Genomic DNA, 26,141 nt, shown 5'->3' with positions numbered 1-26,141 from the left:
CTGCTATACCAACAGGGTCAATTCAAACTCCATCAAGTCCTGCCCTACTCTGGGGGAGGAAGATTTCCAGCAACCTGCTGCCTGTGGACTCAGGTCCAGCCTCTCAGCACCAATCAATGGACTGACAAGCCCCACGCACTTGTGATTCAACGTCTAGCCCATGGCCTAGAAGCTCATGCTTCAGTTCACTGAGGTGAGAACATAAAACTACTCAGCGTCTTGTCTGAGGGCTCTATGAGGGTGGGAACTGGAAGGCATCTGTTTCAGTAGAAAACGGGACCCAAAGCAGGCTGGTTAGTGGTTTCCCACTACAGGGTGAAGTCCATGGCCCACAGGTTCTTTTGAGAAGCCCCCGTTACAGCATCTTGGGTAGTGTGTTTCCCCTGTAAGTCCTGCCTTCATTTTATACAGTCACACAGAAGAAATAACCTCACTGCCCAAATCAAGCCTGGAGGAGATGTGTTACTATATACATTTTTTTTTCATTCTTTAAAAATTACTTTTTTTTTCCGGTGATTTAAAAAAAAAAATCATTTGAGTTGCAGGTCAGGTGAGTTGGTTCTTGAAGTACCGGTATTCCATTGGTATGAGAGAGACTTGTCTATGGGCAGGTAAACCGAGTTTGCCAAAAAGGCAAAAACCAAAGAGGCCAGCTGTCGATGCTGTATGAATGGCCGAGGAGGAGGACACCACGGACATGGGTAGAATCTGAGATGGGACAATGCAGTGGATACCTGCTGCTGCTCTAACATGGGTTTTGGTGTCACCTCTTAGAAGGACGGGGTGAGTGGGTACACTATACAGGAGGGCTGTACAAACTGGGCACTGGACAGGTAGTTCCTCTGGTGGTCAAGGTGGCTCTACCTGTCCTTGAGCTCTCGTGTCACTCGCTTGGTGATTCGTCCACACATCAGGCCAATCAAGAACAATATACAGATGCTCCCACTGATCACAGAGAGAATGTAGTTCTTTGATGGGGATGTCATCACTTGCATGGCGAGGTCTGAGAAGCCATCTGCTGGGGCCACCTGGAATGACATATAGCAGCAGCATCCTCTGAGAGAGAGAACTGGAACTGGGGTGTAAAGGCCTAACTTACTTCTTCCGAGCTCTAGTTTAACTTATGTAATTAATTCTGGGGAGTGAAGACAAAGGACAAGAAAATCAAACACTTGGGGCTGGAGCAGAGTATAGGTTTCTCCCACCTCTCCCTATTTATTTATCAGCAGCAGCAAGCCTTGAATGCTATGGTGCCCCTTCTACACTTTTTAAAAAATTTTATTTAATATTGGACAGAGACAGAGAGAAATTGAGGGGAGGGAGAGAAAGAGGGAGAGAGACAGAGAGACACATATAGCTCTACTTCACCACTCATGAAGCTTTCCCCCCTGCAGGGAAACCAGGTAGGGATCAGGGGCTTGAACCTGAGTCCTTGCACACTGCAGTGTGTGCACTTAACCAGGTACACCAACGCCTGGCCCTCCTCCCACCCCTTTTATTCCTGAATGAAAAAGTGGCCAGTGAAATTGAGTATGTATGAGGTTCCAGGTCTGCAAAACAAAATTATAAAGATGATTTACACTGACTTCATCATGGGCTTTTAAAATTAAAATCCTGGGGGCCGGGCAGTAGCGCAGTAGGTTAAATGCACATGGCACAAAGTACATGGTCTGGCCTGAGGATCCTGGTTCGAGCCCCTGGCTCCCCACCTGCAGGGGAGTCACTTCACAAGAGAAGTAGGTCTGCAGGTGTCTGTCTTTCTCTCCCCCTCTCCTCTTTACATTTCTGTCCTATACAACAACCATGGCAACAACAACAACAACAACAACAACGATAAACAGCAAGGGCAACAAAAGGGAAAAAACAGCCTCCAGGAACAGTGGATTCATAGTGCAGGCACCAAGCCCGTGATCACCCTGGAGGCAAAGAATAAATAAATAAAATAAAATAAATAAAACAAAATCCTACCACTTTACCACATAGACTATATGGTATTCTGTTACAGCAGAATAAGAGCTATAAGGTTTCCAAGGTACATGCGAACCTGATGATAAGATGCCTGGGATGCTTTATGCCCACCCCTTTTTGTAAAACAAAGCAGGGAACAGGAGGCTAATAATAATGTTTTGAGCACCAATGTCTGCCAACATAAAGCAAGCAGTGGAGTCACACTGGAGCAAGATTGGAGGTTGATGAAGAACTGAAGTGATGAATCTAGTGTCTCTCTGCTGTCTCATCTAAGCAAAGTCTTCAGAGTAGACTTTGTAGGCTGCTGAAATAGCTCACTTGGACAGTGAGCTGCTTTGCCACATGTGTGACCCACTATCACACTCAAAGAAGCTTTGGTTCCATGGTCCTCTTTTACTCTGTCTCTATATTAAAAATAAATAAATATGACTCTAATATCTCAGGAGAAGGGCGAGCAGAGTGCTTACTATTATTTAAAAACTGTGGTTCCTTTACCTCACTTCCTTGTGTCTTTTATTCAGTAAAGCAGAGAAACTGAGAGGGAAGTGGAAGAAGATGGGGAGACACTTGCAGCACTGCTTCACCACTTGTGAAGCTTCCCTCCTACAGGTGGGGACCAGGGGCTTGAACCCAGGTCCTCATGCATGGTGGGTGATGTGTGTGGCTCTACAGGGTGTGCCATAAGGCCCTGTTTTTGTTTGTTTCTTTGTTTGTTTGACCAGAGTACTGCTCAGCTCTGGCATATAGTGGTGCCAGGAATTGAACCTGGGATCTCATAGATTCAAGCATGATTTTTTTTTTTTTTTTTTTTTTGCTATTTTCCTATCTCCTATTCAACATTTTATTGTGACCTGGGTTATTGCTGGGACTCAATATCTGCAAGACAAATTCACCACTCTTGGTGGCCAATTTTTACTTTTTTTTTTTTTTAATCTAATTTGATAGGACGGAGAGAAACTGAGAGGGGAAGAAGAGCTGGAGGAGAGGAGACACTTGGAGCACTTGCTTCACTGCTCACAAAGCTTCCCCTTAGCAGGTGGGCGCCAGGGGCTTGAATCCGGCAGGGTCTTTGAGCTTGGTAACACCGCACTCACGTGGGTGTGGACCCCTTCCCTTTTAGGGAAAGACACCAAAATACTACTTCAAGAATTAAAGTCTGGTGTGTGAACCAGTAGGGTTTTTCGTTTGTTTGTTTTGTTGTTTGTAATCACCAGGGTTTTGTTAGGGCTTTGCACTTGCTTGATTCTATTGCCTTTAGGAGAATATACTTTTTTTCTATTTTCCAGACAGAAAGAGAAAGGGAAGGAGTGAGAGAAGTAAAGACACCATGGCACTACCCCTATGCTTGTGTGTAGGACTATGTGAAAGCTTGGTAGAGCTCAGAGGAGCTCTCCCACTCTTGGATGGAGGTCTGGAATGACACCCCACTTGTTAGCCTTTCTCCTTATAGAAATGAGCCAAGAGGAAAAGTCTTCCATGACTCAGTTTCCCCTCGTTAGTCTCTCAAGTCCACAGAAAGCCTACAAGCCTCTCACACTTAGTTCCCCGCTAGCAGGCCAAATGGCTGTCTACTTGAGGGTTCACTTAAAGTTCATTATAGTCATTCAAAGTTCACACATTCACTATAACTTCACCTTTTGATCATATAGGAGAACACACTCTATCATACACCCCTGCCAGTACCCAGCAGTGAGACCCCATATTCTATTTCCTTGTGTCCTTTGATATCTGTGATTTACATCAAGCTTTGTTTTCTTTTCTCTACCTCACCTTACTGGTTTAACCCCTATGCTTCTCTCAAATACCTTTAGATAATTAACTTGCCTGCATCATGGAAACTAATTGTCTTGACCTTTATGTATCACATCAATTGTTGTCATACCAACCCTCTACCACAGGGGCAAGCTGACCTTTAAGAAACCTGTAATTTCTGACATGTGAAAAATGTTCTTTGTTTAACTCAGTATAAAAGCCTGTACCTGGGAGTCGGGTGGTAGCGCGACGGTTAAGCGCAGGTAGCGCAAAGCACAAGGACCGGCATAAGGATCTCAGTTCAAGACCCCGGCTCCCTACCTGCAGGGGATTCGCTTCACAAGTGGTGAAGCAGGTCTGTAGGTGTCTATCTTTCTTCCTCCCTATCTGTCTTCCCTCCTCTCTCCATTTCTGTCTGTCCTATCCAGCAATGACATCAATAACAACAACAATAAAACAACAAGGGCAACAAAAAAGGGAAAATGAATAAATATTAAAAAAAAAAAAAGCCTGTACCCATCTCCAAATGAACAGATGTTCACACCAGAATATCTCCTGATGCCTCTTTCTAATTCACGCAGTCACTACAGCTGGTGAGGGAAGGTCAGAGGCTTACCCCCCCCCCACCTTTTGGAGCCACTCCACGTGAGCACCAACACTTGTGAATGGTGCTTTCACGTGGTCACTGAGGGCCTGAGCCCTGGTCTTCATACAGGATAAAGCACTTTATTGGGTGAGCTCTCAAGAGCCACAGACACAAAAGTCTTTTGCATAACCTTTATGCTATCTCCTCAGCCCTATAAAGCAACATTTACATGAGAAGAACTGTTCATCTCAGAGGCTGAAGTTTTTTGCAGGAAAAAGTTCTCTCAGTTCAAGCCTGCCTGGGCACCACAAGTACTGCTAGTTTTTATCCTGGTATTCTCCATATTCCAGGCTGAGTGGAAGCTATAGCTACTCACATAGCTACATTTCTTTCAAAGACGGAGTAAAATTTGAAAAACGGACTTTAAAAGAGAATTAGCTGAATTTCTTTTCTCCAGGGCATGGTGTCTAATTTCTTTTTGCACAAATCGCTTCACATTACACCTTTTTAGTAGTGGAATACATATGGGCAGCTGAGGGCAGAATGTAGTGACTCTGAAAAGCCAAGGAAGGTAACAGCTTCAGATTTACCAAGAAAAGCACTGACTTTGCACGTATATGTACTGTTGGCTCAGGGAGGACAGGAAGACCAGAGAAGGATAACAAAGAGGCTTGGACACTGACAGATGAAGTGGCTACTTCAGGGAAATAATCTTGGGTCATTACCTTTGCTGCATAACTCCACATTTCAATCCGGTCATTGAGGCGTTTTTTACACTCTGGCTGGAGCCTCACCCGCTTGTCCTCCAAGGCCTCCATGAGACAGGACATTTCTGTGAAAGGCAAGGGGTAAGGAGAGTCAGAAGAGAAGCTGAACAGAACAGAGAAATTTCTGTAAGGTTGAGGAAAGGGTATTTAATCATGAGGGAATTCAAACCTGCAAGCTAAACATGTTACTCTTTTCTAGGAAACTTGATCCAAGACACAAGAAGAAAAATGCTATTTATCTCTGTTGGTTGCCCAGAGTCTCTCTGAAAACCTCTCTTTTTTATTCTATGTTTTTATTCATTTCTAGGGTTTTATGGGATGGCCCCATGTGGATGATCTTTTTTTTTTTCCCTCTCCCTTCATTTCTTTACTTAGACTGGGGGAGAAAGAGTGACCTGAGAGGCAGTGTAGGGGCCCAGGTGATGGTAAAATGGATAAAAAGTGCTGGGCTCTGAAGCACGAGGTTTTCAATTTGATCCTTAGCATCCCATGTGCCAGAGCAATGCTCAGGTCCTTCCTCCTTCATTAATGAATAAATCTTTTTTTAAATTTTTAATATTTATTTATTTTCCCCTTTGTTTCCCTTGTTGTTTTTAATTGTTGTTGTTAGATAGGACGGAGAGAAATGGAGACAGGAGGGGAAGACCAAGAGGGAGAGAGAAAGATAGACACCTGCAGACCTGCTTTACCGCCTGTGAAGTGACCCCTCTGTAGGTGGGGAGCCGAGGGCTCGAACCGGGATCCTTACGCCGGTCCTTGCACTTTGTGCCACGTGCACTTAACCCGCTGCGCTACCGCCTGACTCCCATGAATAAATCTTAAAACTAACAGACAAACAACAACAACAAAAAAAAAAAAACACGGGGTGGGGGAGAAGTAACAGCAGTATACACTACCTCATGGCATCCGTGGTGTTCTCATGTGGTGCCTGGACTTACAGCCAGTGCCTCATCCTAGGTAAGGCGCATGCTCTACCTGATCTCCTGGCTCCTCTTTTTTTTTTTTTTTTTTTTTTTAATTTATATGGTGTCAGAGAATAAACCCAGGGCTTTATGCATATGCATGTTTGATAATGCTAAGCAGTCACCTGGGCATTTTCTTTTTTAATTTAGAAAGAGAAAAGAGGAAAAAAAAAAAAGAGAGAGAGAGAGACTTCACTACCTATAGAGTTTCTCTAGTACCACCCATGGTGCTCCCATGTGATTCTGGGGCTCAAAACCAAGCTCTTATACAAGGTAAGGTACATGTGTGCCATGTGAATTACCTACCCCTCTCATTTTGGAGGACATGTCTGGCTCAGAAATAACACTATACTCACTTGAGTTCTACCTCACTAGAACATGTTTACAGAGTTCAGTATGATCACAAAGGGAGCTGAAGGAGTTGTTCTAGATGAGGCAAGGTGACAGGGGGAAAGTGTCATGACAATGGCTTAATGTGTGTTTTCCTGAGAAATAGCTAAGCTTGCTTTTTCCCTGTTCACCAATTTTTAGGTCAAGATTAGGTCAGCTGAAAAATGCAAGATTTTGCCAGAAAGGACCGGTACCAGCATCATCTAGGCTCCCAGAGCTTGGAGGCTATGGTTGACCTACAGCTACTGAAGAGAGTACGTGCGACTGATGTCTCAGAGGGAGTATGATCATTCCAACAGCGGTCAGAATCCAAATGAACATAGTAACTTACGACGCCCTCGGCCAGGGGTGATGGCTGCACAGTGGTGTTTAATGTCCAGGGCACAAGCTGTATGAAGAACTGGGTCCACAAAGATGTCTGCTTTACTCTCTTTCAGCATGTTTAATACCTCCTAGGAAGTAAAGATCATTGCAGACAGAAATTTTATAGAAGAAATGCATCAGAACTGTTAGCTATAAATATTTTACATACAAACAAAAAAGTTAAGGAAGGAAAGGAGGGTGAATAATCAAGCCTACTCTGAAATATGTGGCAGTGTGAAGATGATGCAAAGAGTGTAGATGTTTAGCAGCCAAGTAAATTCAGTGAGTATACTGCAGATCTAGTGTGCACAAAACTGTTTCCTAAGCAACGTAAGAGACTATAAGGTCAGATACTGATATGACGCATTATTAAACATCAAATGCTAACATTTATATAGGCGTGGTTATAATTATTTTGTTACTTAAAGAAGTCTGAAAATATGAAAATCTATGTTACATTAAAACTCCCAATCAAGCAAAAGTGTACTTGTTTGCAGACTATTTTCACTTAACTTTTATTATTTTCAAAAGGCAAAAAAAAAGCTGATACAGGAGTAGTGTAACAGGAAGTGTCAGGGACGGAGTCTCTTGTACATCCTACCCTCTGCCCCAAGTCACCCCTTAGCTGCCAGGTATCAGTATCTGCCTACAATATTCACACACTGACTCAAAATAGGGAGGCTTAAGATTGTATTATTAAGATACTCAGACTATACCATTGAAAGTAAAGAGAGAAAGAAGAAAGAAAAAGCAAGTTGGTTACCTTTTTACACACTTCTGTTTTGATTTTGAGCAGGTTGACTTTGAGGCACTCCTCTACCTGACCTGTCTGCTCTTGGGCTGCTGCTTCTTCAGCACATAGACTGGCGATCTTTTCAAGAGACACAAAAACAAGGTCACCCCCCCCCCCCCCAATTCTCATCAGAAACCTGAGTCTCTGAATTCTGTAGGTTTGGCAACTCTCCCACATGTGTCCAGAGCCCTCCCCTTACTCTAGGTAGGTTTCTTCCTCCCCTCGCCCCCACCCCCGCGTATGCCATGTTCTTTCTCCTTCAGGCTGGCCTCTGGCATCCAGAACTGAATTCCAATCAATGTTTCTATCTCTATTTTATCAAACATGAGATTTGAGTCTGATTATCTCAGTACTGGTAAAAAAGAAGGCTTATTCTCTGATTTCATAGTGGGAAGGCTATATAGCCAAGTAAAATATCTTAATCAAGAGCTTGACATTTATAGATTTGTAGGATCTAATAAAACTCACAAGTTGGAAACACACACACACACACACACACACACACACAAGTGCAAATGAGAAGGACCTAGAGGGGGCTGAGCTGTTACGTGGGAAACAGAAATGTTACACATGTACAAACTACTGTATTTTACTGTTGACTGTAAACCATTAATTTCCCTGCCCCTCCCACCCCACCCCACCCCCAGAAAAAAAAAGTATGGTGTCCTAGCACTCATCAGAGGACATCTTGTGAATGTTGACCTGCCATCTGGCCATACTATTTGGACACCTCAATATCAATGCCTCCACTTTGGTGAATTAGAGTCCCAGACAAATTCACTAGGAATTATCACATCCCTCCCTCCCCACTGTGTGACATTCATTCTGTTTCATGTTAGAAGAATAAAAATCTTTAACATGTGGGCAAATCCTTAACTAAAAGAAAATTAATAGGGTGCGGTAGATAGCATAATGGTTATGCAAAGAGACTCTCATGGCTGAGGTTCCAAAGTCCCAGGTTCAATCCTCTGCTCCACCATAAGAGCTGAAGGAGGAGGAAGAGGAGGAGAAGGAGGAAGAAAATTAATATAGACAGTATAATTAGTGTGAAAACCAAGGACTATTAGAGGAGGGAGGTGAAGAAAGCCTTGTGGAAGAAACTGTTGATTTTGCACAAATGAGTCAGCTATCTGGCCATAGTGGGGTGGCGTGGGGTGGGGGTGGCATTCCAGCTAGAAAGATCAATAAATATAAAAGGATGTTTGGTTAGTGGAAGAGATTTGCAAGTCTGTGAATAATGGGAAGTGGGGCTGGAAAGGTGAAAGAGAAAAAGCCAAATTATAGTGTCATCAAACAGCTCAAAATTATTCCTGGTATCTTGTAAAAAAGCAAATCTTTATGGCATCTAGCTCAGTGGCATAATAGGATAGAATCCATTATTTACTGATGGCTGTTGTAACTGACACTGTGGCATATCGTCTTTATATCCTTAGCATGTGAAGACAAAGATACAATTTCAGCCCTCATGGTGTCTATGTAGTTTGTGCAAGAATATGCCACTATTGTGTCATCACTAACTTATCAACATAAACATTTCTCTCCCTCTTTCCTCCCCAATCCACTCTTCCTCCCACTTTGGATTTTTTAGAAAGTGTCATTCTAATTATGATTCAGAAATGTTCTGAAGTTCGGGCTGGGGATATAGCATATGGCTCTGCAAAAGACTTTCATGCCTGAGGCTCCAAAGTCCCAGGTTCAATCCTTAGCCAGAGCTCAGCAGTGCTCTGGTAGATAGCTGTGTGTATCTTTCTCTCTGTCATTAAAAATAAATAAATATTTTTAATAATGTTCTAAAGTTCAAAGATCAGATAGTGATCTGTAAGAATTTGCTCTAGCTGTTTGAACATAGATTTCAGGAGGTCCTAAGATGTAGCATGGAATACTGTGGTATTTATTTAAAGTATTTTTATCTTGAAAGTACACTTTGCATTATCTGTGCTTGCTTTTTTTTTTTAATATTTATTTTATGTATTTATTCCCTTTTGTTGCCCTTGTTGTTTTATTGTTGTAGTTATTATTGTTGTTGTTGTTGGATAGGACAGAGAGAAATGGAGAGAGGAGGGGAAGACAGAGAGGAGAGAAAGATAGACACCTGCAGACCTGCTTCACTGCCTGTGAAGCGACTCCCCTGCAGGTGGGGAGCCGGGGTTCGAACCGGGATCCTTATGCTGGTCCTTGTGCTTTGTGCCACCTGCGCTTAACCCGCTGCGCTACAGCCCGACTCCCCTGTGCTTGCTTTTATACAAACTAGAAGTTTCCTTTAAATAACAAAACACAGTACACAGCATAGATTAAAGTGAACCTTAATTTTTTGAACAACTTTATGAATAAGTTCTTTTGAAATTTCTTTGATCCTCTAAAATTGACAAGTACTAAACAAGTTTATCTACATGACCTTTTCTAAATAGGAAGTAAAAAAAATTCCATGCATAGATATTACTTTTGAGTTTATCAGAAAGATAAAAACGCTCTCTGCTGTTTTAGGCTGATCATTAGACAAAAAGTTGAAGAAACTATATGTAGAAAGACATATATATATGAGTACTCTTAGGCAGGAGAGATAGCATAATTATTATGCAGAAATATTTCCATGTTTGAGGCTCTAAAAGTCTTAGGTTCAGTCCCAGGGGACCATCAGAAGCCAAGTCGAACAGTGCACTGGTAGAAATAAATGGATAGATATAAAGGGAGGAGGAAGAGAAAGAAAGAAGGGGGGAAGGGAAGACTTGTTTAACAGAGAAATATAGATCCAATAGTACATAGAAATCCAGACAATAAAGATTCTAAAAGAGGGGTCTTCAACTGGCCCTGGATTCAGAGCTAAGGGAAAATATTTTTGAAACAAACAAACAGAAAACCTACTTTTCTCCAACAGACTTCACTGATCAGTACTGTCACTACTGTTTGAACATAGATTTCAGGAGGTCCTAAGATGTAGCATGGAATAATGTGGTATTTATTTAAAGTATTTTTATCTTGAAAGTACACTTTGCATTATTATGTTTTGTGTTTGTTTTCCTGTTGCTTGAGAATCAACAGGGTTAACTTTTTCAGATAGAGGAAGTGGGAAAGACACCATAGCACCAAAACTTTCTCCAGAGTAGCAGGGGCCAGGTTTGAACCTAGGCTAAAGCATGATAAAGCAGGTACCCTCCCAAGAGAGCTATTTTGCTACCCATCACTACAAGCTTAGTACCTCATCTGAGCAGTGAAGTTGGAGTTGAGGATCTAGTCGGTAGTCTAGAGCAGACTCTTGGATAATAATTCGGATCTGGTCTTCACAGTCTGAAGAGAGGCGCTACATGAGACAAAGAGACTATGTCAGTTTGTTATATGGCTTCACTTCTTTTTGTTTAAAACTTTTAAAAAATATATTTATTTATTTTGTTGCCCTTGTTGTTTTATTGTTGTAGTTATTGATGTTGTCGTTGTTGGATGGATAGAAAAGACAGAAATGGAGAGAGGAGCGGAAGACAGAAAAGAAAGCTAGACACTGCAGACCTGCTTTACTGCCTGTGAAGCGACTCCCCTGCAGGTGGGGAGCCAGGGCTCAAACCGGGATTCTTATGCTGGTCCTTGTGCTTTGTACCACGTGTGCTTAACCCACTGCACTACCACCCAACTCCCATGACTTCACTTCTTAATTGGCCCCTGGCTTGGGCAAAGCATGAAAAAGGTCTTGGGAAAGTATAAGCAAACAGACTTCTAAAAAGTAAAAGGCCAGATAGAGAGGTGGCTCCATGAATATGCCTCTGAGGAATGTTCCAGGCTGCCTTACCTGGTCAGCATATCTCAACTTGAGGCAAGAGATGACTTGACCTTCTAGTTCTGAATCATCCTTGGCCTTTGTCAGGATACCATGACAGAATTTAGGAATGTCAGCTTTGCAGGCTTTCCTTAGCACAGGGTTTAAACGGTAATCTAGAGAAAGTGGTAAATACATGATAAAATATTGCACACAAATTTTGAGAGGCAACTTCCAAAAAGGGACAAACTACATCAATGACCATGAATGAATTGTTGGTTTGTTTAATCAATATTTTCTGGATTCTCCCTACACTATTTCTCACTAACAGCAGAATTTGGTGAAATGGTAGATGTAGAGATCCCTCAGCATGGTTCTGAATGGCCTTCTGGAACCAATATTCTATATAACCCTCACAAAAATAGAGCCGAGCTGCCCAGAAGGTGGTAAAGTGGATAAAGCATTGGGGCTCTCAAGCATGAGGTCCCAGGTCCAATCTCCAGCATCACATGTGCCAGAATGATGCCCTGGTTTTCTCTCCCTACTCCTCTATAATTAAGAAATCTTAAGGGGGGGGAATCATATTATCAGGAATATTTCCCATAACGAATAGCTTTAAAAACCACTGAGGCGGGGTGAGTGTGTGTGTGTGTGTGGGGGGGGGGGGGGGGGAACAGCAGAATGGTTATTCCTAAGGCTTAGAAGTCTCTGGTTCAATTCTCTGTACCACCCTAAACCAAAGCTGAGCAGTCTTCTGGTAAAACAAACAAAAATACTGACACTATCCAGTTCACCTGGCCTGTTAAAGTAGAGTCTTTCAAGTCGGAGGTGAAATGTCTGTTCCTAAACAGATTACCCATTTATTAGGTAAACAAAGTTTTATTAAATCTCTAGAACTTTCCAGAGACTACAGCCTGACTTTTCATAATCCTTTATAAGTGGTTTTCTTTTTCAGCCTCTTCCCCAGGACTTCATTTTTATTACTTTATTATTTATTATTTTATTATTCCTTAAGTTTTCTTTATTAATGAGGGAAAGCCAAAGTATCACTTTTATTATTCAATGTGTCCTGGAGCCCCACTTTCTCAGAGCCCTGTCCAAGTAGGGAAAGATAGAAATAGGCTAATGGTATGGATTGACCTGTCAATGCCCATGTCCAGTGGAGAATCAATTACAGAAGCTAGACCTTACACCTTCTGCACCCCATAAAGATCTTTGGTTCATACTCCCAGAGGGATAAAGAATAGGGAAGCTTTCAATGGAGGAGAGGGGATATGGAACTCTGGTGGTGGGAAGAATTCCATAGAATTGTACCACTCTTATCCCACAATCTTGTTAATCATTCTTTACTCACTAGTAATAAAAAAGTGCTTTTAAAAAAATTAATTAATTAAAATTAAAGTATCCTTACTGGGATTAGTAAAGCCAACTCATAATGTTACCTGTATTCTGGGTAATCTGGCGCTTGGTTATCATCTGTTTGCATTTGGGATCCATCAACTCACTGTTTTTATTTTGTTTTAAGCACTGCAACATGTTTTTGGAATCTGCTTCTGGACAAAACCTCTGCAAAGACAAAATACTACGAAAATAGATATCTAAATATGACAATACCAACTGCATCACTTTTACTTCTACTGGGGAGCTTATGACAGAAGGAAATTGAAGGTAACACTTCATAAAAGAAGAGAAGCTGAAAGGGGGTTGGGTGGTGGTGCACCAGGTGAAACACACATAGTACAAATCGTAATGACCCACACTAGGACCCTGGTACGAGCCTCCAGCTCCCCACCTACAGGAGGGGTTGCCTCACAAGCAGTGAAGAATGTCTGCACAGGAGTCTTTCTCCCTCCCTCCCTATCTTCCCCTCCCCTCACAATTTCTCTCTGTCCTGTCCAAATAATAAAAATAATAATAAGGCCATCAGGAGCAGTGGATTTATAGTACAGACACCAAGCCCCAGTGACAACCCTGGAAGCAATAAACAAACAAACAAATAAATAAATAAGCTCAGAGAAGCATCTGCCTCAAGATCTCCTTTCCTTACCTATTCTCTGCCACATTACTCACATTGCTACTGTCTCCTGCTTCCTAACTGCAATAGGATGGATTCTTTCTCTATATGGCCATGGTACATTACAAGTCATCTCATGAGCTTTAATATTATTTGAGCATGAACATTTATTTACAAGCCAGCTACCCAATTCCAATAGGAAAACTGAGGAATCCACCACTCACCAATGTGGACAGGGATCTGAGAGAAGGACCTGTGTAGTTCATCTCTTACCCTCAGTTGTCATACATCTAGTAAAACCTGTGATGCTAGTTCCTGTACACTTGTTAGAGGTCCTGAAGCCAGAGACCCATTTTGGAGGAGTAATAAACACCATCTTTGGGTCAGTGAAATAACTCACTAGAATAGAACACAGCTTTGCCATGTATGTGATCTACATTCAAGCTCGGCCCCTACCACATTGAAGGCAGATTCAGTGCTGTGGTCTCTTTCAAACTCTTTCTCTCTCCCACCCCTCTCCCAAAAATAAAACAAAACACACTTAACTCTCTCTCTCAAGATTTTATTTATTTATATGAGAAAGATAGGAGGGGGAAGTCGGGCGGCAGCGCAGCGGGTTAAGCGCACATGGTGTGAAGCGCAAGGAATGGATTAAGGATCCCAGTTCGAGCCCCCGGCTCCCCACCTACAGGGGAATCACTTCACAGGCGGTGAAGCAGGTCTGTAGGTGTCTATCTTTCTCTCCCCCCTCTGTCTTCCCCCTCCTCTCTCCATTTCTCTCTGTCCTATCCAACAACAATGACAACAGCAATAATAACTACAACAATTAAAAAAGGGCAACAAAAGGGGAAAATAAAAAAATTAAAAAAAAAGAAAGATAGGAGGACAGAGAGAAAGAACAAGCTAACATATCTCTATCCACTGATTCCGGTCTTTAAATGTCGTAACATCTGATAAACTCTGGTGGAGACACTTCAGTGTCCTTCCTAGTGTTCTGTTAGGTGTCCCTCCCCAGCCCCCATCAACCCTCCAGTGTACCTTCCCCAACTGCCCTCAACAAACAATCCTGTATTTATTGACCTGTATTTGTCCTCAGGTCAGTGAGGACAGTTAATCTTGACTGTGTATCAGGATCCCCTGAAGGGCTTATGAAAACAGACTGTTGGACTCCAGTTTCTGATTAGCAGAACTAAGGCAGGGCCCCAGAGTTTTTAAGAACTGCAATCTCAGCTACATCTACCTTCTGCAACCCTCAATGACCCTGAGTCCATGCTCCCAGAGGGCTAGAGAATGGGAAAGCTATCATGGGAGGGGGTGGGTTATGGAGATTGGGTGGTGGGAATTGTGTGGAGTTGTACCCCTCCTACCTTATGTTTTTGTTCATTAATCCTTTCTTAAATAAAAAATTAAAAAAAAAACAAATAAACAGGTAGAAATGGGAAGTTTGTGTGGATTTACTTTGCTACTTTAAATGGTTTATTTTTATTTACTCCTGCTGAGACCTTAGTTTTGGACTCCTTACCTTTATCATCTGCTTGCAAACTCTCATAAGTGTGTAGTCTAGTTCTGGGTCCATCATCTCTGTCTCCTGTAGCTTAAACACTTTCTGGTGGCAGCGGGTAAGCAGCTGTTTCTTGTTTTCTTTTAGACACTCAATAATCTAAGGCATAAGAGTTACAGTCAAGTTAAGTGGTGCGTGAGGAACCAATAATCCAGTATCTAATGACTGGAACATTCCGTTCTTAGCTTACCCTCTATTTTTCTACTGGGTTCTAATTCTTAGGTAATAGAATCAAGATTTACTCACCAAGAATTATATGTAAAGACTTAAACCTCAGGGTTAATAGCAAACCAAATTGTACAAAAGCTATAGATGGCAGTCTGGGGGTTGACATAGTAACTAGAGCTTTAAACATAAGAGTCAGATACTGAATTTGATTCCCTGCACTGTGTGTGTGAGAGAGATGTCCTAACCTCTTTCTCTCATGTCAGTAAATAATAAATATTATTTTAAAAATTTTTTAAAATATTTTATTTATTTATTAATGAGAAAGATAGGAGGAGAGAAAGAACCAGACATCACTCTGGCACATGTGCTACCGGGGATCGAACTCAAGACCTCCTGCTTGAGAGTCCAAAGCTTTTTCACTGCGCCACCTCCCGGACCACTATTTTAAATATTTATTTATTCCCTTTTGTTGCCCTTGTTTTATTCTGGTAGTTATTATTATTGTTGTTGTTGATGTTGGATAGGATAGACAGAAATGGAGAGAGGAGGGAAAGACAGGCAGAAAGAAAGACACCTGTAGACCTGCTTCACCGCCTGTGAAATGACTCCCTTGCAGGTGGGGAGGCGGGATCTCAAACTGGGATCATTAAGCTGGTCCTTGAGTTTCGCGCCACGTGCGCTTAACCCACTGCACTACAGCCTGACTCCCTATTATTATTTTTTAAATATTTATTTATTTATTTATTTATTCCCTTTTGTTGCCCTTGTTGTTTTATTGTTGTAGTTGTTGTTGATCTCGTTGTTGTTGGATAGGACAGAGAGAAATGGAGAGAGGAGGGGAAGACAAAGAAGGGGAGAGAAAGATAGACACCTGCAGTCCTGTTTCACCGCTTGTGAAGCGATTCCCCTGCAGGTGGGGAGCCGGGGGCTTGAACCAGGATCCTTACACTGGTCCTTGTGCTTAGCGCCACCTGCACTTAACCCGCCGTGCTACCGCCTGACTCCCTCCCTATTATTTTTTTAACTACATATGGATAGCAGGGTGCACTGGAAGTCTAACGGAAGGAAACTGACTGGGGTTTACTGGTTTCTTCTGCTTCTAGAGCTACTTTTTTAAAAAATATTTTATATTTTTATTAATGAGAAACATAGGAGGAGAGAGAAAGAGCCAGACATCACTCTGGTACATGTGCTGATGGGGATTGAACTCAAGACATTATACTTGAGAGTTCGATGCTTTATCCGCGCCACCTCCCGGACCACTAGAGCTATCCTTTGTCAAGACTTTCTTTGAGCATGTACTAGGCTCTCTGCGTTTCCTTGGTGTAATAACCCTGAGTAGACAGTAGGCACAAGTTAAGAGGTTCAGTTTAACTCTTCATTTACATGATTTTAACATAAAAGAATAAAGTGGCATGTTGATTTAAGAATATCCTGAATCTCCTTCTCCCTGCAGCACACATTTAGTTTTTATTAAAAAAAAAAAAGAGAGATGCAGAAGGAAGAGAGAGAGAAAAAGGAAGGAAGCTATAATTGGTAGTCCTGTGAAACTCAGAATCTTCTATGGGATCCTCAAGATGGAAACCAACAAATAGGTGAGGAACAAAACAAAGTAAGAAAGTAAGACTGAGAAGTGATGTTATGGGTAAAGCACTGGACTCACAAACATGAAGTTCCGAGGTTGATCCCCAGCACTGAATGTGCCAGAGTGAGCTCTGGTTCTGTGTCCTCTCTTTCATCAATAAATAAAAGAAATGAAGCTGGAGATGAGATTCAACTGGTAGAGCTTTGGATTTATGTGCCTATGGTTCCTGGTTTGATCCCCAACACCACATATGCTGGACTGGTGTTCTAGTTTCTATCTCTGTCCCATGTGGGGGAAAAAAAAGTTTTCCACCTCTATTGCTAACAGGGTTATCCTGGGGTTCAGTGCCAGCACAACAAATCCACTACTCACAGTAGCCCCCCACCCTTTAAAAACTTATTTTAATGAGAGAGAGTTATGGAGAAAAAGAGAGACCAGAGCACTTCTCAACTCTGGCTTATGGAAGGCAGCTATGCTCACCACTATACCATCAACGCCAACTCTGGCTTATGGAGGTGCAAGGGATTGAACCTGAGATCTCAGAGTATCAGGCATGAAAAGTTTTTTTTTGCTTCAAGTTGTGTTTTGCCTGGGGGTCAGTGCCAGCACTACAAATCCACTGCTCCTGGAGGCTATTTTCCACATTTTGTTGTGGTTGTTATTTTTATTATAGCTGTTGTTGTTGTTGTTGCTGAACAGGACAATGAGAAATGGAGAGAGAGGAGGGGAGGACAGAGAGCAGGAGAGAAAGACACCTGCAGACCTGCTTCACCACTTGCAAAGTGACTCCCCTGCAGGTGGGGAGCTGGGAGCTCGAACTAGGATCCTTACAACGGTCCTTGTGCTTTGCACCATGTGCACTTAACCCGAGGCGCTATTGCACAGCCCCCAAAAAGTTTTTTGCATAGCCATTATGTTCTCCTCTGCCGTTTTCCCTTATTTTTTTCTTCCTTTTACTTGATAGGAGACATAGAAATTGAATTGAGAGAGGAGAGAGAGAGGAGAGAAAGAGAGACACCTGCAATGCTTCTTTGCTCTTGTGAAGCTTAGGTGGGGACTGGGAGCTTGAACCCAGACTCTTATACATGGTAACATGTACGCTCAATATGAAATTCTTTCTCATAGGTAAAAGAAAATGAGTGGGGGGGAAGGGAAGATACAGGGTGCTGGGAAGAGAGAAATGGCTATGCAAAAGACTCTCTTTTTAAACATTTAAATAACCTCAAAATAGTACAAAGAGACAAAGAAATGAAACAAAATGCAAAAGGAAAAGCAGAGACATGGAAGACAGATCCAGATGTTCCAACTATCTAAGAGGAGGTCCAGAAAATGACGGTAGTATTTAAAATGACAATTTCCTAGAACTGAAAACAAGAATCCTGAGACTGAGAATGTTTTCTCTAAAGAATACAGAAAAAAAGAAAAAGAAGACACCTACACTCAATTACATGACAGTGATATTATAGTTCATTAAAGGTAAAGAGAAAACTCGAGACAGGAAGGCTATGTAGACATGAGAAAAGATACTGATTTTAGATTTGCTTTAGCAGGCAGAAACACAGTAAACAATGAGAACTAGAAGAGGTAGCTGAGCCACTATGAGAACATTAAATAAAAAAAAAATTCTAGATGACTCTTATGTGTTAAAAGTTGTGCTATGAGAACACAGAAAACTTTTTTTTTTTTTGAGGTGCAAGGTATTGGAAAAGTTAGAAAAAAGGATATATTTTAAGGTTCTTTAGGTAGACAAAGAGGGGGAGGACAAGGTAACCAGAAAAACAGGGAAGAGAATGAAGAGGTAACAGAATGGAAGGAACATAGATGAGGAATCTCTGTTTTGGAAAAGTAATTTGGAGGAAGCTTAAGAAATTACCAAACTTTATACGGAGTCATGAGGCCTATCCTGCATATTAATTTTACAGTTAAAAAAAAGTTACCTGAGCATTGCCATACTGCACTGAGGAACAATAGCTCCTGATATCACTCTTACAGGCTTCATACAGATCTGGTTCTAGACGGATGTCCTCTGTCTGCACAAGAGGAGGCAAGTATGGGAAATCAGGTTTATTTTAAGCTAGAGACAGCAAATGCCCTACAAACTTATCTGTTATTTGACTCGACTAGTGACCACAACTTCTTTTTTTTTTTGCCTCCAGGGTTATTGCTGGGCTCAGTGCCTGCACCATGAATCCACTGCTCCTGGAGGCCATTTTTCCCCCTTTTGTTGCCCTTGTTATTGTAGCCTTGTTGTGGTTATTACTGTTGTTGATGCCGTTCATTGTTGGATAGGACAGAAAGAAATGGAAAGAGGAGGGGAAGACAGGGGGAAGAGAAAGACAGAAACCTGCAGATCTGCTTCACCGCCTGTGAAGGGACTCCCCTGCAGGTGAGGAGCCGGGGGCTCGAACCGGGATCCTTACACCGGTCCTTGTGCTTTGTGCCACATGCACTTAACCGCCCGACCGACCCCCCTGACCACAACTTCTACCCAACAAAGTGGCACCAGTATGAATAAAACACATGCAACTGACTTTCATATATCCACTTCACTTCCATGATCGTAAGCACCACAGTGCCTGGCTTTCCCCCTCAAAATTGTTGCTTAGACTGCAAAGTGACATATTCAAGTTAAAGGAAAGGATCTTTCTGGAGGATGTTTCTCTTATTTTTACTTTCCTGCTAGAGCCGACTATATCAAAGAGATAGCCCACCTGCTGCAAGCAGTGAAGGTGCCAAAGATAGCAATGTCCTGGAGCAACTTAAGTGATGCAATGACTGTACCACACTTCATTTATATGTAGTAAAAAATAGTGTAATGTTAAAAAAAAAAAGAGTGAAACTAAAAGCTAGTTTTCCTATGATGGATTTTTAGCCTCTCTCTTTACCCAACAAAATGTATCCTTTTCCCTTTCAACTTTCCACACCCTGCCCCTGTCGTGTTTGGTCATTACCATCTCCAGTTCTTCCACCCGGAGCTGCCTTCGGCACTTCAAGGATACCCTGTGCTCCTTGACTTCCTGCAGAGTGTCGTTGCGCACGGTGGTGCTCAGGCAGATCACCACATCCACCCTGCCAAGGAAAGGAGAAGGCCCGAGATGAACTGGAGCCACATGGGGGCATCTTCCCTGAACTATGAATGCCCTGCCCAGTTTTCAATGCATTCCCAGAATATCTCACTATGCTTTTAGAGTACCAAAAGCAGCAACTTGAGTGTGTATGTCATAGAAGTCTGGCTAGCAAGCTGATTCCATTCCTGGCTGGTAAAAGGCTACAGAGGAACAACTGTGTACAGTTCAATGAAACAGTTCAATGTTTATTAAAAAACATGTGGCAAGAGAAGAATGCTGCTCTTAACTCCGGACTGTGTCTCCAATGTGCTGTACAAGTCATTCCTGAAAAGACAGACATTTCAGCGCAAATTGGGAAGTAGGTTTGTTGAGGGAAAAACATCATGGTAGTGGTCCAGGAGGTGGTGCAGTAGATAAAGCACTAGACTCTCAAGCGTGAAGTCCTGCATCATGAAGTTAAATTGCCGGCAGCACACGTACCAGAGTGATATCTGGTTCTCTCTCTTTCCTATCTCTTTCATCAGTAAATAAATAAAATGTTTTTTAAAAAAGTAGGAAGACCTACTATTTTTAAAAAAGGAGAAAAGAAAATATCATAGTAGAGGGTGGCAAGGAAGAATTGGGGCAGTCATGCAGTGAAAAGCTCATTATTCACCTCAGTAAGGCCTACTTATTAAGTAAATAAAGGTATTGTTTCTTTGCTAAAAGAAACAATAAATAAATAACAATAAATCTGAGCAAAAGTCTCTGCTGTTTCCCTGAAGAGATGACATAAGGGAAAGATACTGGGAGAAAGTTGGTTAAGCTCTAGTCACAGTGCAGCTTGCTCATATATATGGACAGTCTGTATTTGCAGCTTGAATTAGATAGCTTGACCCTGGAAGAAATCTACATGTTCCTATGGCCTACAGACTTCACCTTTCAAAACTACTACTACCAGTTATGGTCCTTGGTAGCTATAAAGATGCTCTAGGGACCAGGTGATGGTGCTGGGAGGCAGTGGGGGGCTGTTTACAAGCTGTGAAGCAGTGCTGCAGGTCTCTATGTCTCTGTTCCCTCTTCAATTTCTCTGTCTCTATTCAAAATAAATCAATAACAAATAAACAATGATGCTCTGTCAAAACTATTTGTATTTACTGTTAGTCATTAATCCCCCAATAAAGAAATCATGTTGTATTGTTATGTGGAAAACTGAGAAATGTTATCCATGTACAAACCATTGTATTTACTATCGAATGTTATTAATCCCCCAATAAAGAAATTTTTTTAAAAAAGAAATCATTAAAAAAAAATGCTCTGTCAGACAGTACATTGACCTCACTACCAATGGAGTGCGGAGGGTCTCCAGGGCCTATCCTACAGATGGCAGAAGGATGCCAGATGTCTCGCATATTCATTTATTCAGCAGCTAATAGGGACTTCAGGGAGGCAGAATGGATCAATTTAAAGTGATATACTTTTTCTTTATGTTGGGGCAAAGCTTCAGCACATCCTCCTTGCAGGCCATTTTGAATTTATAAGAGAATCGAAAATCCTTCATCTGTACCTGGAAGATAATGAGAAAGAAAATCAGCTCTGGGATAAGCACCAACAAATAGTGCTGGGTGATATATAGTAGTATTCAAATACTTCACAGAAACCTACTTTTCAAGCCCTGAACTACTGGCCCATCAGCCTCCACAGCCTGCCATATTCCTGGTATTCTCTGCAACACAAGCTCACCAGCTTCAGTATATAAGTCTTTCACTTCTTTGGTTAGGTTTATTCCTAGATATTTTATTGTTACTCACCAGCTTCTCTGCCATTCCAGTCATATATAGGCTATCCCGTCTGCTAGATAGTCACTAAGTAGCACTGTTAACTTTTTGACATTTCTATTCAAATACTGAAGGTTCCTTTTTACCTCCACTCTCCAGTCCTTATGCTGCTTTTTTCATAGTTTCACCTGAGATAACATATCTATTTTTGCATTTCCCCTTTACTAGAACACAAGAGTTGAAACTGGCATGGCCTGTCTCCCAGTTACTGTCTGGAGGCCCTCAATGCCATGTCTGGAAACGTCAGGTAGGTGACATACACTGAAAAGAGGTCCATTTTATAGAGATGACTGGATTTCCTGGGTAGGAATGCTTGCTCTACCAGACATACGGTAACTATGAAGAATATAGTTTAACTTTCTTATACAAACATCAAACTTGGGTACATTGTTGTTGTTGTTATTATTATTATTATAAAGAAAACAGTCCTAGAGACAGTGAGTTGATACACACCTGGGTTGCTGCACTACACAGTGGCATAAAACAGACTCCACTAGCACTAATTCTTAGGGGGAAAAAAATTAAAGCATCTTCTAAAAACAAGCAATATTACTGAAGCAAGAAATGCCTTTCTACTTGTCTATTCCACTGAACTAATATTCTCCCTAAAGAGCTTTTTTTCCCTCCTGTTCCTCTCAATCATTGTATTTCCAGGAGTAGAAAAAAATGTCTGGCCATGTAGAGGATAAAAACTACATTCAGTGGGGTCGGGCAGTGGCGCAGTGGGTTAAGCGCATGTGGCGCAAAGCGCAAGGACCGGTGTAAAGATTCCGGTTCAAGTCCCCGGCTCCCCACCTGCAGGGGAGTCGCTTCACAGGTGGTGAAGCAGGTCTGCAGGTGTCTATCTTTCTCTCCCCCGCTCTGTCTTACCCTCCTCTCTCCATTTCTCTTTGTCCTATCCAACATCGAACAACATCAACAATGGCAATAATAGTAACCACAAGGAGGCTACAACAAAAGGGGGAAAAAATGGCCTCCAGGAGCGGTGGATTCATGGTGCAGGCACTGAGCCCAGCAACAACCCTGGAGGAAAAAAAAAAAAAAAACTATATTCATGGGCCCCAGATCAAATCGATGGGGTTTACAGTCAATATTTATACACTTTTCCCATATTTGGGAGCTACTCTCTTCCATGATCCAGCTTTCTAGCCCTTTTTCCAGCTATGACATCATCTCCCCAGGCAATAACTTGGGTCCACCTGCATATCAGATGTCAGGCTCAGGCAAAAACTAATAAAGTCATAGGCCCTTTGGAATATATCTGAAATAGAACAACTAGCTATTTCCAAAATGGAGACCCGAAATCTCCATCTGCAATATTTCAGCCATTAGGTGCATGATTAGTCAACAATCTGTTCTGCATTATATGTTAAATCTTTTTTCAACCACCAAGTTCCAGATGCCACCATGATGCCAACCGGACTTCCCTGAACAGATGACCCCACCAATGAGTCCTGGAGCCCTGCTTTCCCGGAGCCCCACCCTACTAGGGAAAGAGAGAGACAGGCTGGGAGTATGGATTGACCTGTCAGCGCCCATGTTCAGTGGGGAAGCAATTACAAAAGCCAGACCTTCTGAACCCCATGACCCTGGGTCCATACTCCCAGAGGGATAAAGAATAGAAAAGCTATAAGAGGAGGGGATGGGATACAGAGGTCTGGTGGTGGGAAGTGTACCTCTCTTATCTTATGGTCTTGTCAGTGTTTCCATTTTATAAATTAAAATTAAAAAAAAAAAACTGCATTCACTGGGAACAACCTGAAAACAGATATGTATTTGGAAAAAATGATTTTTTTCACAGAAAGAAAAGCTCTGATAATCTGACAAAGGAAGAGATTCAGTAACCATTCAAGTAGTTGAGGGAGGAAATCAATAGCTAGGTGTTACCAACCAGCTGGAAGTGGGTGACTCCAATGGCACACTTCTCATTCATGTCTTTCTGGTGTTTGTTCTGTATCAGACACTCCATCAAGTCCCCAGAGTCTATCTGGTTATCTGCCACATCCTGTGGAAGGCAGGGTACACTTACACTTCATTTGGAACAATCAATGAAATTCTACAACCTAGTCTATGAAAACTTTTAACAAGGTTAATTCTAGAATGACCCAGGAGGTGGCACAATGTAGTTCTCTTAAGTGTGGGACCAGAGTTCAATTCCTGAATACTCTGGTTCTCTTTATTAATAAACAAATATTTTTAAATTTTTATATATTTATTTATTTTCCATTTTGTTGCACTTGTTGTTTTTTTGTTGTTGTTGTAGATATTTACGTTGTCATTGTTGGATAGGACAGAGAGAAATGGAGAGAGGAGGGGAGACAGAGAGGGGGAGAGAAAGACAGACACCTGCAGACCTACATCACCACTTGTGAAGCGACTCCCCTGCAGGTGAGGAGCCAGGAGCTCGAACCAGGATCCTTACACAGGTCCATACAGCGCGCTTAACCTTTTGCGCTAGCGCCTGACCCCCACAAATATTTTTTTAAAAAAAGACTGGTTCTAGAACCTTCACAAATAAGATACATCAAGTATGTCAAAATAAGCCTGGGAATTTGCCAGGGATAAACACTGAGGGAATAAAAACTATTCAGCATAATGCTCCAAGAACATGTACTAGACAATGTTTTTACCCCTGTCTTCGTAGGATGCCCAGGGATGGCTTTCTGGAATATGTTTCACTCCTATAATTTTTAATTTACAAGTGAAAGAAATAATGAAGCAACAGCCTACCCCAAGAGGCTGTTAGAAAGAAAAATCACAATTATTAACAAAGCCAAGGATGATGGAGCATAAGTAACTCAGTAATGCTAATGAGGGCTCCCCCATCCCTTTACTTACAAAGAACATCCCAGCTACTGCTGCTTGTCACATAACAGTCAGCTACAAAAAATAGTTAAATGTTTCTTAGGATGGTGGCTACTCTCTCCTGATTCTATTTTATACTTCCAACTATAACTTGTCACAGTTAGCTATCGTTTAGGAGTAACATTTGACGAAGACAGAGGTAAGCCCAACATACTTTGGAGCCAGAGTCCAAATGAATTTAGTTCTTTTTTTGAATCCTGGTTTCTACAGGTATCACTTACATGACAAAAGTTCTGAATAATGGGCTCACAGGCTCTCATCAGTAAGGCTTCAATTTGAATATCCTGTGGAAGATTAAACATATTAATGATTTTACTTTAGAGAGAACTAGGAGTTAGGTGAGGAGTCTTCCTCCCTCCCCAATCAGTAGCATTTGATGGGCACTTACATAATTATGTATGTTGAAAATATGGAATCTAGTATTTAGGTTAGATAGTCCCAGCATATAGAGTTGCACCTCTATTATAGTTTGAAAGGCATGTTACCTAGAGGCAGAATGTCGCTTATATTTGAACAAATGAAAAAGCAGAGTTAAGAATGGTGGTGAGGGTGGCAAAACAGCTGATTTGGATACTGTGCTACTTTGCCTCCTGTGAGACCTAGGTTTGAGACCAACTTCCACCACACCAAAGGAGGCTTTGGTGCTGTGATCTCTTTTTACTCTTTTTCTCTCTGTATTTCTAGAACGGAAGAGCTATTTAACAATGTTAGAATATGTAAAACCTTTGGAGTTTTCCAAAATGTTAAGCAGATCAAATGACAACAGGGGTATCTGGCTTTTTTTTTTCCGTTCTTTCTGGCATCTCCAAGGCCAATACTCCTGGCTGACCTTTAAAGATTAAAAAAAAAAAAAAAAAAGCGAGGGGAAGGGGAAGGGGGGGGTAAGGTGAAAAAGAGACTATAGAACTGAAGCTTGCTTTAATGTGATGGGATCTGGACTGAAACCCTGGCCATGCACATGGCAAACTAGTGCAATATTCAAGTGAGCTGCTTTGTCAGCCCCTGACAACAAATCACCTAAGCCAGACTCAAACCAGATGATAAACCAGTGCCTTTGGGGAACACATATTATTCCTTTAAACAGAGAGATTAATTCCTATGCAGCACCAGCTGCTGAAATAAGATTCTTCATTTAAACAGTTACACAACCCAGAAAGTCCACATGAGCTTATAGGACAGTAAGAATGGAAGAAGGGATGACAAAAACATAGCAGTAAGGCAATAAAAAATTTGCAAAATAGAAAACAAAACCAAAAGAAAAAGAAAGAGAGAAGCAAAAAAGACTGGTTGAGAAATATGGCTTTGTTTAAACCGCTAATTTTAGCAATGCAAACAATTCTAAAAAGCTTATGATTAAAAAAAAAAATCCAGTAATTTCTTGTTTCCCTGATCTCTGCCTCCACAAAACATTTTTAGCTGGCCCACCTGAATAATAATCACTGTGTTTCTACATAATATATACATATGATTTTTCAATCCCATTTTTCGTAATGAGTTTTCTTTTTTTAAAATTGGGTTTCGAGATGGAACAGGAATAAACATGTATTCAAGCTTCCATGTTTGAATGTAGGTCCTAGGTTTTAATTTTATTAAACATATAGACATTGACAAGTAGCCTAATTAAAAGAGCTAAGAGAACAAGAATATTGTGATTAAGAGATCTGAAAAATAGCTGCTAGCTTTTCTTAAAGGGAGAACGGTAGCTCAAATCATGATATTGCTAACATATGAAGGAAA

The 26,141-nt window shown here is 41.5% G+C and overlaps 1 protein-coding gene across 1 annotated transcript in view; it reads right to left on the bottom strand.

Annotated features, from left to right (window-relative positions):
* The window catches only part of GLG1 (golgi glycoprotein 1), a 117,434-nt gene that overhangs the window by 285 nt on the left and 91,008 nt on the right, over positions 1-26,141 (bottom strand). Inside the window, exons 14-26 of the mRNA XM_060185182.1 lie at positions 24,626-24,688; positions 23,431-23,544; positions 21,180-21,268; positions 19,606-19,723; positions 18,592-18,684; positions 14,863-15,000; positions 12,769-12,892; positions 11,360-11,502; positions 10,778-10,879; positions 7,552-7,659; positions 6,757-6,877; positions 5,032-5,138; positions 865-1,028 (exon numbers count right to left, since the gene is read on the bottom strand). Of these exons, the coding sequence (XP_060041165.1) occupies positions 865-1,028; positions 5,032-5,138; positions 6,757-6,877; positions 7,552-7,659; positions 10,778-10,879; positions 11,360-11,502; positions 12,769-12,892; positions 14,863-15,000; positions 18,592-18,684; positions 19,606-19,723; positions 21,180-21,268; positions 23,431-23,544; positions 24,626-24,688 (1,484 nt within the window). The remainder of the gene's footprint in view (positions 1-864; positions 1,029-5,031; positions 5,139-6,756; positions 6,878-7,551; positions 7,660-10,777; positions 10,880-11,359; positions 11,503-12,768; positions 12,893-14,862; positions 15,001-18,591; positions 18,685-19,605; positions 19,724-21,179; positions 21,269-23,430; positions 23,545-24,625; positions 24,689-26,141) is intronic.

This window comes from Erinaceus europaeus, chromosome 2 (assembly GCF_950295315.1).
Source record: "Erinaceus europaeus chromosome 2, mEriEur2.1, whole genome shotgun sequence".
NCBI lineage: Eukaryota > Metazoa > Chordata > Mammalia > Eulipotyphla > Erinaceidae > Erinaceus > Erinaceus europaeus.
This window is presented reverse-complemented; position numbering and strand designations above follow the sequence as displayed.